Genomic DNA, 16,835 nt, shown 5'->3' on the forward strand with positions numbered 1-16,835 from the left:
CTGGTGGTTTTGCACTTGGGCATTAAATTATTGGGATTGGTCTGGATACTAACACTCTACAAATGAGACGTTCTATATCAGTCTGATAGAATGTCAGAGTGATGATTCAAGCATCCAGCAAACTGAACACTTATCAGTCACGCTTTATTTTAGGCAAAGGACCCTTTCATTAATCAGCCATAATGAGATCTGTACGTATTCTAATAATTAATAATCCAGACGTTCTCAGAATCACTCAGAGATACATGTAATATTGTCAATTATCTGTATGGATGATTCTGTGACAAGTCATGCAGACTTGTTGGGGTTTGGGGACACGGCTGGGTTGCAAATTAATGTTTTATAACAATGAGTATCTTTAGATCGGATCAATAAGATGTCTGCCTCTCTCCTGGATGGAGATTCTCTAAAACAAAGCAGGAGGCTGACATTCAATAAAGCACAATATATCCATCTATCGCCATTGAAGCAGAATGATGGGTTCCGTGTGACATTTCAACATTGTCATACATCTACCACCCTGCCATATCTTCATGTAATCTGTTGGCGTCAAACCATTGTGAACGCCGCCGGACTAGATAGCATTGGACAGCAGTCTGAGCCCCATTTTGATGTCCACAGTCGGACAGAACAGTAAATACCTCCCGGGCTGTATAGAAATAATAAGGTGCATGGATGAATGGCTCTGTGATGGGGTTATATCAAAGGAAGAGATTTCTGTTAGGTGCAGCGAGCAGCCAGTGTTGACGTTTTTTGATCAGATGATTAGAGCCAGTTGTTACTTTAGCTCTCAAGGTTTGCTTTGAGGAGGGAAATGAGGGTGCTGAGATTACAGGTCAAAACAGAGCCTCGTTCCCCTCGCTGCACATGTGCGTACGTGTGTGTGTGTGTGTGTGTGTGTGTGTGTGTGTGTGTGTTTGTGTGAGAGAGAGGAAGAAAGAGAGTGAGAGTGTTTGTGCATGCATTAAAAAGACAAGAGAGAGGTCCTTGAGGCAACCTGCACATCTTTTATCACATCTTTAATTAATTGAAGCCCATAATAGAAGCTGCTGCAATTCCACTGAATAGACACAGTTGAATGGAAAACAGGTGGGGATGAGGAGATACTCTTATGTTCCCTCGCTACAAGGTTTTTTTGTTTTTTTATCATTTCTCCCTAGCCATTTCGCCATCATCTGCATACACAACATATCTGCAGTTACTGTCAATCTCTGCTTGGAGTATGAAAGACATTACTGTGGGGGGAAAAAAGCATCTCACAAAGGTTTGCTGTTGCACACAAGGGTGTGAAGAACAGACGCTCACTTTGATCTTTGTACTCACCTTCCATTCTCCTCCTCCTCCACCTCCTCTTCTCAGGTTTTGCTCGTCTCTTGAGGCCTGTGTGGCGAGAGTGCCATGGTCTCCTCGTGGTTCTCCGGACTCGCTGTGGCCCTCCTGGCCCTCCTCCCCCTACCTGCGCTGGGATGCCCGTCTGGCTGCCGCTGCTACAGCCTCACGGTGGAGTGCGGCTCCCTGGGGGTCAAAGAAATCCCGCAGGGCGTCCCCTCTGCCACTCAGGTCAGTTGGAGAATTGACTGCTTCCGTACGATAAGTCAAGGCACCACCGGTGTATCGGCGACTGTATCGGCACGTGTCAGTCATTTTGTATCACTTGACTTCCTCTCACCGAGCAGATCCATTCTTATTAACCGAAATGATTGTGGTTAATCAACTCGCCGTGACCCTCTTTGATGTAAGCCTGAGGGAAGGGCTGTGATATTTGCCGTGTAATCATTCATCCTTCCTGGGAAAGTGGCTCTCGCACACCCACTGATCATCTGTTCAGAAGACGTTAAACATTAGACCATCTTTTTCTCCAGGGGTCAGGCCCCCAACGTTACTGCGGCTCATGAATATTAATGAAAATCATGTCCCGCATAAATTGTTCCATTAACCTCAATCACCAGCTCTATCCCGTCAATCACTCTCCACCTCGTGGCTCGTGTTTTCGACTTTGAAAGCATCACCAGAGAAAGCATATTACCAATCAAGCCGACGATCATGCATTATGGATCAAACACAAAAACCACTGAGCGCAGCTTCAATCACTCAAACCTTGCTTGCCATTCAGCAACGTTTTTTGTTCCTGACAAGATCTCTGATTTATGCGGCATTTGGCAAGACAATTGAACCACAGAAAAACTGCACAACCCACATACATTGTCACAGAGTCATTATTATCACGCTCCTAAAATGTGTTTGTATTGCTTACATTTACATATGTCATTTACATATGTCATTTGGTGAATGCTTTCATCCAAAGCTCCACACAGTCGCACCATAAGTGCAGATATTTTTAAGGCTGGCCTCAGTGTTAAAGGATAAGTTTGCCGGTTGTGGGTAGAAAATGGGTAGAAAATTGTCTCAACACTGCCATAGGTACCATATATACCATATATAATTTGTCTCTTAGGTAGCAGAGAATATTAACTCCCGAGTCAGTTGTCGGTTGAAACCGAGCTCCGTCACTAGGCCTCTTACTGCTAACAATGAGTCCAAATGGGGTTTGTCAAAATATCTCAGTGGATAGTCTTCTCCCACACTCTACCCGGCTGCCATGTGCAATTGTTTACAGTCTGACCCGACTGTCCACAAAACTAGATCATGCCGCCATGCACGTACTTTCACCCCACAACAGTGTGCTGCAGCAGAGAAAAATAGTTTCCTGATTAGTCAAAGGAATTGTGTCATGTTTACTCTCAACTCCCCTATGGAGCCTACAAATGGCTTTTTTGGAGATATTTTGACAAACCCCATTTGGATTCATTGTTAGCATTTTAACCAATAGCTGATTCGGGAGCCAGTATTCTCTGTGGGTCCAAGTACTACAGGTATGTAAGAGACAAATTATATACAGGTCCAAAATTGCCGAACTTATCCTTTAATCTAACCTCTTCCTATGGCAGTGTTGAGACAATTTTCTACCCATTGAGCACAACACTCCTACAAACTTTCTTGTATAAAACCGAACACCTATGCAAACAATAAAAATCCCCTCATTTGAGTTTCTAATGCAGTCTATTTGCTATCTGTATGCTCATTTCATTCTCCCTCTGCCCCCCCAAGACTATCTTCCTCCAAGACAATGCTGTAGTCCAGATCCGTCTCCAGGACCTGTCTCGTCTGGGCCACCTCCATTACCTTTACCTCCAGAACAACAGCATCTCGGCCCTGGAGCCCGGGGCCTTCCTCAGCCAGGGGGAGCTGCTAGAGCTGGCCCTCAATGGCAACCTCATCCACCTGGTCACCCCAGACATGTTTCGGGGTCTGGAGCACCTCCGGATCCTCTACCTGGCCGGCAACCAGATCACCCGAGTCCAGGACTACACCTTCAGGGGACTCCAGGTTGGTGGGGGTTAGGGTGGTTATAGGGATGGATGGATGAATAGATGGTAATGGTGATGATGATACATTTTGTTGAAATCACATCTGGAATTGGTAAACACTAAATTTGGTTTCTTTTTCCAAAAGCAATAATTAGATTCATCATTTTTGGTGTATTGAGAAAACCTCAGCTTCCCTGCTATTCCTACTTATGCATTAATTATCCAATTACTCACACTTTGGGCTGTCTGCCTTTTTCATATGCTAAGTTGGTTTCATGAGGATTAGTCATATTTGCTCAAAATTGCCTTGTAGAATTTTTGTTTGGATGATATAGAGTGACACCTACAGATGTGGCTCTAATTCATGACAAGGTGTCTGCCTAATCCCTACCGCACAGTACTACAGTACAGTCTGAGTCAGCTGGAACCGATTCCACCTCTCTTTCCTTTTGACATTTTTTCTTCCTTCGCCTCTCCCTTGCGCTTCACTTATTTTTCCTCCTCTACTTTCTTCTGTCTGCAGCGTCTCCAGGAACTCCACCTGCAGGAGAACAGCATAGAGCTGCTAGCGGAGCAGGCTCTGTCGGGCTTGTCGTCTCTGGCCCTGCTGGACCTCAGCAGGAACCACCTCCGCACCCTGGGAGCCTCATCCCTCAAACCCCTCGTCAGCCTGCAGGTGCTCCGAGTCACAGGTAGGCGGACTAGTAGGAGGGATTTTCCACCTGGAGCAGAGATCCTATAAATGTGTTTAGTTATATAAGCTCTTTGGTGAATGATTTTATTCAAAGTGCCTTACGGTACTGAAAACGCTTCCATTTTTAGCGTGGGCGGGCCCAGTGAACAACAGACCCCTAACCCCTCGCAGTGTTAGTGCCATGTTCTTCCCAGTGAGCATGACAGGACCACATTTCTATGGAGATGACATGTAATGACAAGATGAAAAGGCGCTGTCAGGACATTAGCCACAAACACAGAAATTCTAACAGTATAGGTCAAACTGATACGGTCATGTCAAGTCTGATCAAGTTTAATTGTATAGCAATTAATCAGAGTTACAGGCTCAAAGGGCTTCACATGCCCACGTTTTAACATAATAAATAAAAAATGACACCACCAAAACTTAGACCCTCAGTGAGAACGAGGAAGAACTCCCACGAAAACCTCATTAGGACAAAAACATGGAAGAATAAAGAGTGGGCAAACGAAGATTAAATATTGACAGCAAAGTGGAACATAAACAAAATACACAGAATAAAACAAAAGAGAATATGAACGCTGCTGCACAGTCATGTGTACATCCATTTTTTTTCTTGCCTACACTCAGTTCTGTTTACCTCCTGTTCCCCTGGTTCCCTTGTTTGGCCTCATTATCCCTCACTCATCTTTCTTATCACTCCTGCCCTCCAGAGAACCCATGGCGCTGTGATTGTGCTCTGGGCTGGCTCAGAACCTGGATCAGCGAGGAGGGCCAACGTCTGCTGAGCTCTGCCGAACAGCGCCGGCTGATGTGCTCCGAGCCACCTCGCCTCTCCCACCTCAGCCTGGTGGAGGTGGCTGCCAACAGTCTGGTTTGCATCCCCCCTGTGGTGCAGCTGGAGCCCAGCCACCTGACTGTACGCCTGGGGGAGAGCCTCCGCGTCTCCTGCCAAGCCTCGGGCTACCCTCAACCTCAGGTAACCTGGAGGAAGGCTTCCCACGGTAAGGCCCAGTTATCACCCCGAGGCCTGGTCCAGGAGCTGGGCCCCAATGGGGAGCTGTTCAGGCCCGGGGCCGGAGGAGTGGTGACAGCCCAGCCCAGTGGCGGAGGAAGCAAGGGAGGAGGTGTTGGAGGAATTCGCGGACTTGTGCGCGGGACCGAGGAGGGTGGCGAGCGGGACAGCTTTGACCCGGACACGGGCAGCGGCATGCTGTTCCTCAGCAACGTGACAGTAGCGCACGCCGGGCGTTACGAGTGTGAGGCCTGGAACCCCGGCGGTGTGGCCAGGGTGACCTTTCACCTGGCCGTCAACATGTCCTCTTCCTCATCCTCATCCCAGTTCTGGCCTCGTTTGAACTCGCACTCCCTTTCGCCCTCCTCGTCAAACGCCTTCTACCACCCGGAAGTCCTGGATGTGAGCCAGGAGCCCCTGTATGAGCAAGAGAGCATGGACTTCAACGCTCTGGGCCCCGCCACGCAGACCGCCATCGCCGTGGGTATCTCCTTGCTGGCACTCACTGCTCTTCTTCTCCTGATCATGATCTACACCCGCCACCAGCAGCGGCGGAAAGAAGAGGGCGGCTCCTACTGCACCAGCAAGGAAGAGAGCATCCTCTACGTGAACGACTACTCCGACGGACCCACCACCTTCGCCCAGCTGGAGGAGTACCGCGACGACCACGGCCACGAGATGTACGTACTCAACCGCGCCAAGCCTGTCCTGGGGTCCACTTCCAGCAGGTGTCCCATGATGAGCGGGTACGGCCAGCAGAAGGGCATGAAGGAGGCTCTCCTGGACCACGAAATGGTGCAGACACTGACCAGGTCGGGGGGGATGGGGCTTCGCAGGAACCCAGCAGAGGGAGGAGAGGGACCCCTAACAACAGACCCCGAGGAACTCTTCATCAATCAGAGTCTCCTGTTCGGGACACAGGTTGCCTATGAGATCCACTGCTAAGGGGCCTTGATTTTATTCCGACAATTCTAAAACATTAAGTTGATGGACTTGATTAAAGACGCTATGAATTAAACATACAAGAAGAGGAAATCACCTTGGAGCATTGATTAGAAGCATTCATTTGTGGTGTTGTCTTCGATGGCAAAAGAGGGGAGAGCTGTTAAATGCAGTCGATGTGGGACAGAGGGTCATTAGGAAAAAAATTGGACCACAACGATCTTCCCGGAGGCCTCCATCTGATTGATTGTTTGATATTAAAATGGGACAAAGGGATTGAACACTGATCAATAAAGGGAAAAAAACAAATGAACCATACCGTATCTTTCTATCTAAAACCAGATTTCCTTTGAAAATAAATATATGTGGCTAACCTTGTCAGAAATGGTTGGTTTGACTGGATCCTCAAAAAAACAAAAGGCCAAAATTACAGCACATGCAGGCAAATAACTGAATATGGAGATTGTGATTCATGTTTTGTACTTTGTTTTTTTTTTAGGTTTTGTGTTTTGTCTGTGTATTGTGCAATTATAATGAAACTTGATTTTCACTGTGAAGTGCAGTTGGTTTTGTTTTTGTGGAACATGTTCCAAATCCCATTAGAATTTGCCCTAAACCAATCTCCTTATACTGAAACGGCATTGTTATTACCCATATGTGAGTGGGTGTGGGTGGGTGGATTTGTTTGAAGGAGTTCATTTTGAATGCAGCAGCAAGTTCGGTTTTTTTTAAGCATTTCAACCATTCCGATGTATTCCTTGATGTTAATATGCTATGTTTTTCTCCCACTTGTTTGTTGCAACACTAGAACAATGAATATACATTTCCATGTCTGACTAAATCTAATGTTTGGTGGAATGAATTCCTGTAACAGTCTGTAACAACCATTCTGATGTCATGTCAGTGTCACACATTTTGTCTTCGGTTTCTAAATAATAAAATGTATTTTAAATGAAGTGATGCTTCTGTGTTTGCGAGGTCCACGGGTCAGGATATGACACTTTAACTGATTATGCAGTTGTATAATCAGTTGTTATGCTGATTATACAACTGTATCAGGACTCTCAAAGTCCTCTTTTTCTGCCCTCCATCCTGTAAGATAGCGAGGTGTTTTCTGAAGAGAGATTGTGGCTTTCAGTCAGTGTGAAGAGATCAGTCTGTAAGATTTCCATGGCTCATATATTCTTTATTCTCCTCCTCTACTTCCCAGCACTGAAAAATAAGGCATACTTTCAGAGATAGCTGCTGACTGAGATAAAAGAATGTATTTGGAAATGTGTTTTTGAGTAATAATCTGTGCATCATAGCAGGAATGAGACCCTCATTGATTCTAATTCTAAAAGAAAAAGTCAATATTCTTCTAAAATTACAGCTATTTCACTTTGTATGGCCATACCCCATCACCCACTGTTTTAACTGCCTTACTTATTTCTTGGGAAATCAATAAGAAACACAGCTGAAAGACATTTTCCCCACCATTTCAAAAAAAATTATGTTATCCAAGTTGTTGCCTTTTGTAGGAACAAATGTGGCATCACTGCAACGCCAAATATGTAAAATGGAATAAAAACACAACAAACCTAAATCACAGTTTGAATGCCTTTGAAAAATGCATCTTTGACCATCTGTTTTTATGGTGACAAGTAATACAGAGTAGTATGTAACAATAAATAAGGATTAATATCAACATCCATACAAATATAGCCACACATGATTAGTGTAATTAGAGGAAGTAACATATTACAACTGCTATGTTTCCATGTTATTTCTTTATATGAGCATACATACTACATAATTCATTAGCTTTATAATTACCAGTGGCTACCAGAGAGCTAATGAATACATAAACTGTGACATAATAATAAATTAAAGTCAGTTAACGATGTCGTTCTTGATTCATTGATAAGTGTTTAATCACTTATCAGCATATTACTTATTAATGACTTAGAGGTAGTGAGTAGCTAACTCATATATCAATTAGTGGTTAATCAATGATTAATTAACTATGTAATTAAACATTAACTAGCGAACCGCAGTGTAATGTGTTACGGATGCATTTGCCAATACACAGAATGTGATGTTGCAATCCTTCGTACCACAATCCAGGGTGAGCATTCATACAGAAGCCCAATGGAAATATTGATTTTAGCAATACAGAAATTTTAAATCTTTTTTGCTATTCAGAATGATGATCATGAATTGTTACAGAGGGATGTAGTAAGGTCACCACCAGCACATCACCACTCCTCTGATGAATACCCAGTATTGGCTAAAAGCAGCAGTGAAGATACCATCACTCAGCATCTCTCATACAAAGAAAGGAGGAAAACTCTCCTTCCCGACCGCCGTTTGATGCAAAAGGATTTTCCTTTTTGCCATTATTGTGACACATCTCTCAAGCTATGTTAGTACAGGCCCAACAAAGCACTCAGTGGTTGTCATGGGTACATTGGACTTGGTACATCGGAGCAGTACAAGTAAGCAGGCTGATGTCACTATCCTTGGCAGAGTGCAAGTCTCGCTTTCCCCTGTCTCCCTCATGACCCATGTTGTAGCTCTCTATTAAGCACACTGACTACATGCCGGGTATACTAAGCTGTTGTTTCATGCTTATACTGTGTGCACCGTCTCTAGTCAATTCAAAAGAATTTAAATAATCCCCACTAGCATACCTGGCAGGCATGTACTGTAGATAAGAGACCTCCATAATTGATTTAACAGCTGGAAAAATCATGCAAATATAGTGACAGTAATGTGAAAACCAAGGTTTTAAAGTACAGATGCTGCTAAAAGGACGCCGATAACAAATGCAGTACATGTTTTATCCTCTGGAAAGTGTATAGGCACATTGTCATGCAACTTAGGTGATTGTGTAAAGAACATCTGTGGATTTATTCGACTGTTTTGGATGCGGAGAGAAATCACGGTTATTTACGGACAAAGATTTAAGATTTAAGAAGGCCATTTTGGAGCTTACTCCACTGCTTTAAACATCTGTCTATTTTTTGATGTTCAGTTTATATGAATATTGCGGAGCCTAACCGTGCCACGGAGTATAAAATCAACTTTCTGGGTATTAAAAAGAAACATTAAAGGGCCTTTTATCAACATTACATTTTCAATTATATTCACTTTAGAGAGAAACAAGCAAGGAGACGAACAAGACCTACAGTAACAAGCACAAATGCAGCCATACTGTATAATTATGATACACATTTGCAAAATGCACTAACAGGCAGACACCAATCTTTATTACTCAGATGCGGTTCTGCTCAGATTTCTGTATCCTCTTTTACCCTGAAGGTTGCCTTTGATCCCATCAACTAAGAGGTGGAGTTTGGATGCAGGAGAGAAGAGTGAAGACTCATGGTTCTCATACTGATGCTGTTCTCTCTCCCCCCCACCCCCCCTTTCTTTCCCTATCTTTTTCTTTTTTTTTCTGTTCTCATCTCTCTCCAAACTTGGTTCAGAACAGGAGAATGAATTTTTGTATGAGGTCAAATATGAGATATATCTTGGAATGAATGATTTATGCAATCCTTCTACCTGGCCTTCACAATGGCTTTTTTTTCCCAGAAGGAAAGTTTGTATGAAATTCTTGATAATATTCTTTGCCACTGACTTTGTTACAGCGTATAGGTGCTTCAAAGTGGCGTAGTCCTTGCATATTTTTTTTCCCAAGGTGCTGCTGAGGATAATGGGGAACGATGCTGAAATCGTTTTCCGCGCTGTGAGGTCATTAACTTTAATCTTTTCATATTTAAGAGTTACATAAATATATTATATGCATCAGACCAGGGATTTGAAGGATGGACTGCCTGTGTATACCTGCAAAGAAAAGAGTACCGACTATAGGATAATTGCAGCAATCAACTTCCTCATGTCTTGATTTGAGTTATGAGATGAACATATGTTTTTAAAGGTACTTCTGATTGCAATTTTTGCATTTTTGTTGAACTGTAGAGTTTTGTGCCCAGGATCAGACTGTGGAAAATCAATTCAGGTTGAAACAATATTTTTTTCCAACCAACGTAAGTCAGTAAAAAAAGACAACATATATATAGAGGGCTTGGAGCCAAAGGGGCATAAGTGCGTTATAGTAGATTTTACAGGAGAGCCAAAACAAATTTTGATCAAACTTGGATCAGCTGCCGTTACCACATACTAAGCACAATATTTTAACTTTTTGTGTTATCAGATTGCGCATTACTATAAAAACAATACTGCTACAGTTTAAGTTGAATTATATTTGTTAACTTTTTTAAAAATGGCAAAAGAGTGAAATACGCCTTTTTGGCACAAACATTGTACCAATAGAGCCATGCAGAATATGGGCATATGTAAGTAAACAATTGTAACACACATTCATTTTAATATAAATCTAGCAATTACAATTCAATCAACACTGAAATATAAAACAAGATGCTCAGCAACTTTCACCAAGGCCTTTAAAATTGTAGGCTACATGGAACATATCAAATTGATTGATCCATTTTTTCTAACCCTAACCCGTATAATACATTTTTGTATGTGTCCCAGGACACATCACTTATTGATGTGTCCTGGGACACATTCAAAGACCTGTAAAACTCCTCATAACACTGAGGGATAACTTCAGCTACCAGCAGTCTTACTATCAGAGCTCATCTTGACCAGTTCACACTCCTAACATTATAAAATAACATTTTGAATCTATAGGCCTAAGTATTTCATGGGAATATTAACATATTTACATTCATCTAATATTGACCTAGAATATGAATTCGGATATGAATAGGATACTAAAAATGATGTGATCATGCTGCCATGCTAGCATTACTTATGTCAGCATGCATTTTGAGTTGACCTAAGTGCTGTTAGAATCCTCTACCCACAATGCTTGTTCAGTGTCAAAAGTGGGGTTTTGCTTGGTGTCAAAAGGGCGTAAGTGCAGTTACGCCCTTTTGGCAGCAAACAAAACCCTACTTTTACTGTTACGGCTTTCAGTTTTTGTTTAATTAAAACTTATGGGTCATGATTTCAGTTGTGTCCTTTTGGCACTGAAAAGATCTCACTGAGACCTTTCAATTGATATATAATACTCATATTCGCCCAAAATCGCACTTACGCACACTAACACACTTACACTTCGCACTTTGGCTCCAAGCCCTCGATATATAAGAAATCAGAGTTTTAGCTCTTGATACCTACGGGGCTAAATCACTGAACATAGCAGAGTCCTGCAGAGAGGGAAAAAAAGTCAATGAATCATGCTGAATTTGAGTATCTCGGTTAATATCTACAGAGCTGTTTCATCTTCTTCTGCTCTGCCTCGTCTTCTGATGGACCACAACACATCATTATCATCACCGTAATTGGTCGCCTGTGGAAAAGAACACTTTGTACTCCATTCAACAACATCTATTCATGAACATCCAGAGACAGAACACGTGCGTTCATAACAGTTACAATTACGTTTTTACATCCTGTTCGGTTTCTTTACAGCCCGCCGTAAACTGAGCCGGAGTTTCATGGCTATTTATATTACACAGATTAAGGATTTGTATTCCAAGTTCCCACTTCCAGATCACTATGCAAACCACCAACTGCAGCAATGGCAGAAGTCCAGACGCCACCAGGAGTCTGATGAGTCTTATTGCTAAAAAATGTTTAAACTAACAATAAAACCAATTAGATGGAAAATGAATCACGGTTTTGTTTATTTCATTCTGTTGCATTTAGAGCAGGCATTAAAAATGACTTTTACCACTCATTCGTCTTTGAAATAGTTGTAACTCTTGGTGGTAGAACTGAAGAGTCAAGGTGGCTGAAATTAGTTTGTCTATTTCCAGCTCTCTTTTCCAGTATTGTTTTGAATAGAGGGTGTGTATTAAGCATATGTCATACCTGTGGTTTTCTTTGTGACATTGATGTAAACAATGCAGCAGTGCCAGCCTGTGTCCTTCATCCTCAGCCGTCACAGTGAACGGTTCCTTCCCATCATCCCCCAGCAGGTCGAACGCTTTCTGGAATGTCATTGTGAAATGAACGGCTGCACAGGATCACAGACCTTGGCAGCCGTTCTTAAGGCTGTAACTGTAGTGGCATTGAACACCGAACAGTGCCGCATTGGGTCGAATGTTGACCATCAGCACAACTGGACACAAACATGATCCATATGTTTAGAGGTTAGTTGCATAAGCCCAAAGAGTGGTGGCATTTTCTCAACCCACAGAAGACTATGTAATCCTTCAATTGAAGCGAAAACATGAAAATCTCAAATTCAACCAATGCAATTGCTAAGCAAACTTTAGAGATCTGGGGTATAATATAAAAACAATCAAACTTCTGAACTGGTTTGCTCTGGACCCAAAATTCAAACCAGGGATGAATGATGCCAGATTGCAACAATGGTTGACTTGTGCACACTTATTGAAGATGGAGAACTTAAGAGTTTTGAAGAATTGAAGAAGGAATTTGGACTTGAAAACAAAGATTTATTTAGGTATTTACAAGTCAGGGATTACTACGAAAAGTTAGAAACTGGGCAATCTTAGGAGGGTAATACTGTGATTGATGTATTAAGTAAAGCACATGAACAGATAAATCTCAAGAATTATTTAGAAACTGTATCAGGGGTTACAGAATATCACCAAAATTCAAGTTACGGGGTTTTCAACAGTGATATTCTTTTGTATATAGATAGAAACCTGACCAGAGATCTTATGTAAAAAATATCTCTGGGATTAGATCTTTGAATTGGGAATGATTCACTGCTACAATGCAAAGCGAAGCATATAACACACACACACACACACACACACACACGCACACAATACCACATAATTCACTGCATTACACATACAGTACATAATGTTTTTAAGTGTGCTATATAGCTTTCTGCTACAGCACATTTCACTCCGAGTGAAACAAGACCATAAAAAGAACAGTATTGTGCCAGAAAAATATTTGGCCCCTGCAGAGTAGGTGCTTTACTCGAAGCAAGTGGACATTGGAAACGTTACACAACGTTACCTTCATTGAGTAGAACATAAAAGTAATTGGCATCATCAGGCTCTGAATTACCAATCCCACACTCACATCCCGCTGTGTAGTCGGAGCTGGACAAGATGGAGCTGTTGCGCCGGTACATTGTGCCGTGCCAATGGTATTTACTACAGAAGCATGAAATAGATATTGATCCAGCTATGTACGCTTCTATTTTGCTCGGCATTCTTCACCTTAGCAGTAGCTGAAGATACATATTCCATGGCCTAAGGTTATTATTCCTGCGTTTTACCAGACTCCATCGCTTTACAGTTTCTGTGATTACACGACCCTCGGTTGGCTGGTTTCTATGTATCATCAACTGATGAGTGAGAGCAAGTATTCTTAGCACGGTTGAAGAGTAAGAGCAAATGTAATTTCCTGTTGAACTGCCTGAGAACACTGGAACACATTTATTGTATCTAAAAAAATATGAACCACAGTGATTAAAGAAAATGTTTAAATGAGTAAATGTTTGATCAAAATGTACATTTTTGATTCAATAATGAATCATTCAAACAATCAAATTTAATTGCCCATATTATATGATATAACATTTTAAAGCTCTGGATTCAAAGATCAATAATCATAATCATAACCAATAATAATAATCTAAAACATCAAATTATCCCCCATAATGTGTCTGTTTTTCCATGTTGGGTCACATATATTGTATGTGTGCAACACTATGCTCATCTACACAATAGTTTGCCTGCATTTCCAGAAAAGGAAGTAACAAAGTATAATTATCTTTTTAATAAGGGATCAAATAATTTATTTAATTTATTTCACAACTCTATTTAAAGACTTATTACTCGTGAGTTTGACTGCATTGCATGTAGCTTCTAGGTGCAGCATCCTTGAGCTGTGCACTATCTCTACGTTCTTTCTGGAGCAGAAATGTTTTTATATGCAAATAGCCAATATGAGGGATTCATATATAATTGATAGCGCTCTGAAATCCAATATTATCAGTGGAGGCCATTGCCAGAACTTCACATCAAACTTGTCAGCTTGTCAGCCTGTTCAAACAACCACTGGGCTTTTGTTTTGCACTGCACTGCGAGCAGGCTGGGAGAGAAGAACTGTAATCTTCCAATCTTTCTAAAGTTCAATCAGCGTTTTTCAGATAATTGATTTATGTAATTCGAAAGGACGCCGTGCAGTCATACACGTAGCTATTAACTGAACCTGCATTGTGCTGCTGCTGTTTGCCTCTCTCTTCTTGTGGACCGCAGAGTTAAAATGTTCAACTTTTGAAAGCTGTTCACCAGTTATTTCTTTGTCTTCCTCCACCATAGGACATTGCAGGAGGCAGTAGCAAGCTGCGCGAACGAGCTTTTAAAAATTGATGTTTTATTGATAGAAGCGCTGCTCGGAGGATTGGGCGTCTGCCAAAAATGAGAAATGGACCCTAACGTTTCAGAAACAATCTTAAGTCATGTTGTACGAGGCATGTATATTCGCAGGGAAACGTTAAGCTGCCAAATTATGGCGTTAAGGTTGATGTGACATTTCAGTATTGCAGTCGTGTTTTTGCGGGAAGCAGTGGTGTAGTCAAAGGCGGCGGCGAGAGCAGCAGCTGCCTGGGGTGCCGAGAGGCCGTGGGTGGCAGAGAAAGTTCAGAATTGACTTGTTTAACCTTGGCTTTTAGCTTCACCTCAGCTATGATAATTTTATGACATTCTTCATTGAGAAAATAGGAAACATTCGATCTCAGATTTCCAGTGATGCACTTGGACACACTGCATCTCGACCCAGTTGGACCAGACTGCAGGAGCTCTACAAACTGGTTTTGACATCTAAATCTTCTACCTTCCTTTTAGACCCAATCCCCATTGTTGAAAGAGCTGCTCCCCTGCCCATATAGCCCCATCTGTACTTAATGTTGTAAATAGCTCTCTTTCCTCTGGCATTGTTCCCGACTCATTCAAAAAGCAGCAGTCGTTTCATCGCTATTAAAGCGACCCAACCTCGACCCTCTAAATCTGACAATTGACAGACCAGCTGCCAATCTTCCGTTCCTCTCAAAAGCACCAAAAATAGCCGCAGGGCAGGCAGCTCGCTCATTTTCTCAATTCAAACAGTGTGACCTCCTCCACTCCGGCTTCAGAACGCAGCACAGCGCTCAGACAGCTCTAATCAAACTAGCATTAACCTGCTAATAGCCACGGGTCAATTTATTAGCACTCAGTCTCATTGATGTAAGTGCAGAATTTGATACAGTTGATCATGGCATCCTCCTGAGCCGCTTAGAAAATCAAATTGGTTTTGCTTATGCATTCCCTCACCAGCAGATTTATTATCCTATATGTGTTAACACATCTATTGCGGCGTTCCCCAGGGTTCAATTCTAGGCCCTTCGTTACTTTTACTGTTTGTGGATTTGGTTAACAAAAATACTGAACCTCGGAGCGAGCAGCATCAGACCAACATGTGCTAAGAAAAAGGAAAAAGCCATTTTCACTTGGATTTGTTGAACTTTATCATTCATTTTTATTCAAATCAAATTCACAGTCCACAGCTCCTGTCCTTAATTAGTGCCAGGATCGCTGTTTGTATCTGTAAAAATAAAGCATGGCTCACAATATTGTGATGCAATGAAACATACTGTCGAACCATTTGATTATACTAGACCTAATCTATCAAGACAGCCTAAATCCTTAACTGTTAGCCATCTATTCATGAGGCTCCACCCCAGCATCCTGAAACAGAAATTGTATTGTTTTCATTTCATCTTGCTCGTAAAGCATATTGAAGGTGAACATTTTCTTTTTGTTTGGAACTGGGGTTATTTTATTGATACTGAATACCACCCTGTGTTGACAGTTTATTGTCCTATATGTAGCATTACAAGTCTGTCTGAGAGAAGGTCATCTTTGTTTGCTCTTAGCGATGACAGAACTGCATATGAAATCTTCTCCAGGATCAAATGGCAAAGATTGTAGATGGAGTCATAGCTGGAGCATGAACAAATCCCCATTGTTCCATCCCTCCAAGTGTCTTATTATGAGTGAATGTATTGTACTGCAGTTGTAGTCAGTTGAGTTGATTTTTTTTTCAGTACATGCTCATTTTGATGAGAGTCCTGTTGACAGGTGCCACAAAATTACACAGTACATTAGATTATTCATCATTTTTATGAATTGCTATTAACCCTGCGATTAAACTTTCATGTACCTATTTTGCTGAGGATTTATTGCAACAAATTTACTAAAAGTGAATTCATTTCATCTTAAAAACTCTTTCAAATATTGGAACTGTCTTTTTCTTGAAACCCCATGCTGCTGCAGCTCCTCAGCCTCCAGGTTATGGTCGACACCATTAGAAGCAGCGTTCTGAAGGCCACCGGCAGGATTTGCATGGCCATGTCGCCATGGCTTGAAAGGGGAAATCATCAAAAGGACATTGCATATCAAAAACTTCATTTTGGCAACCACAGCTTTTATTCAAATTAGGCTCACTGTTCTCACGTTCACATGCAGAAGCACAAATTAAATTACCTCTCTGTTTCTCTGGGCTTGATTTATTTTGTTTTTGTCTGATAAAATCCTCGTTACGCTTGACGCATAAGGATCTAGAACACTAAAAGTATTTCACGCAGGTTTGATGGTAAGCCTTAGCTCAGGATATATCTGTAACAGTGATGCACACAGGGGAATTCAGGTCTGCAGCACCACACCGGGACCGGCCTGTGCCTCCTTATGATCCCTCAGCAGGAGAGAGGCATTCTGGGATGACATGGTGGATCTTATGGTTGAAGGCTGGAGGAGCCCAGACCTCAGCACCA

At 42.0% G+C, this 16,835-nt stretch overlaps 1 protein-coding gene across 1 annotated transcript; it reads left to right on the top strand.

Annotated features, from left to right (window-relative positions):
- The first annotated feature begins 1,398 nt into the window (after window positions 1–1,398).
- On the top strand, window positions 1,399–6,022 carry lrrc24 (leucine rich repeat containing 24). Its single transcript, XM_071906464.2, has 4 exons — window positions 1,399–1,560; window positions 3,109–3,387; window positions 3,892–4,060; window positions 4,776–6,022. The coding sequence occupies exons 1-4, from the start codon at window positions 1,399–1,401 to the stop codon at window positions 6,020–6,022; spliced, it is 1,857 nt and encodes a 618-aa protein (XP_071762565.2).
- Window positions 6,023–16,835: the final 10,813 nt, after the last annotated feature.

This window comes from Centroberyx gerrardi, chromosome 13, assembly GCF_048128805.1.
Source record: "Centroberyx gerrardi isolate f3 chromosome 13, fCenGer3.hap1.cur.20231027, whole genome shotgun sequence".
NCBI classification, from domain to species: Eukaryota; Metazoa; Chordata; class Actinopteri; order Beryciformes; family Berycidae; genus Centroberyx; species Centroberyx gerrardi.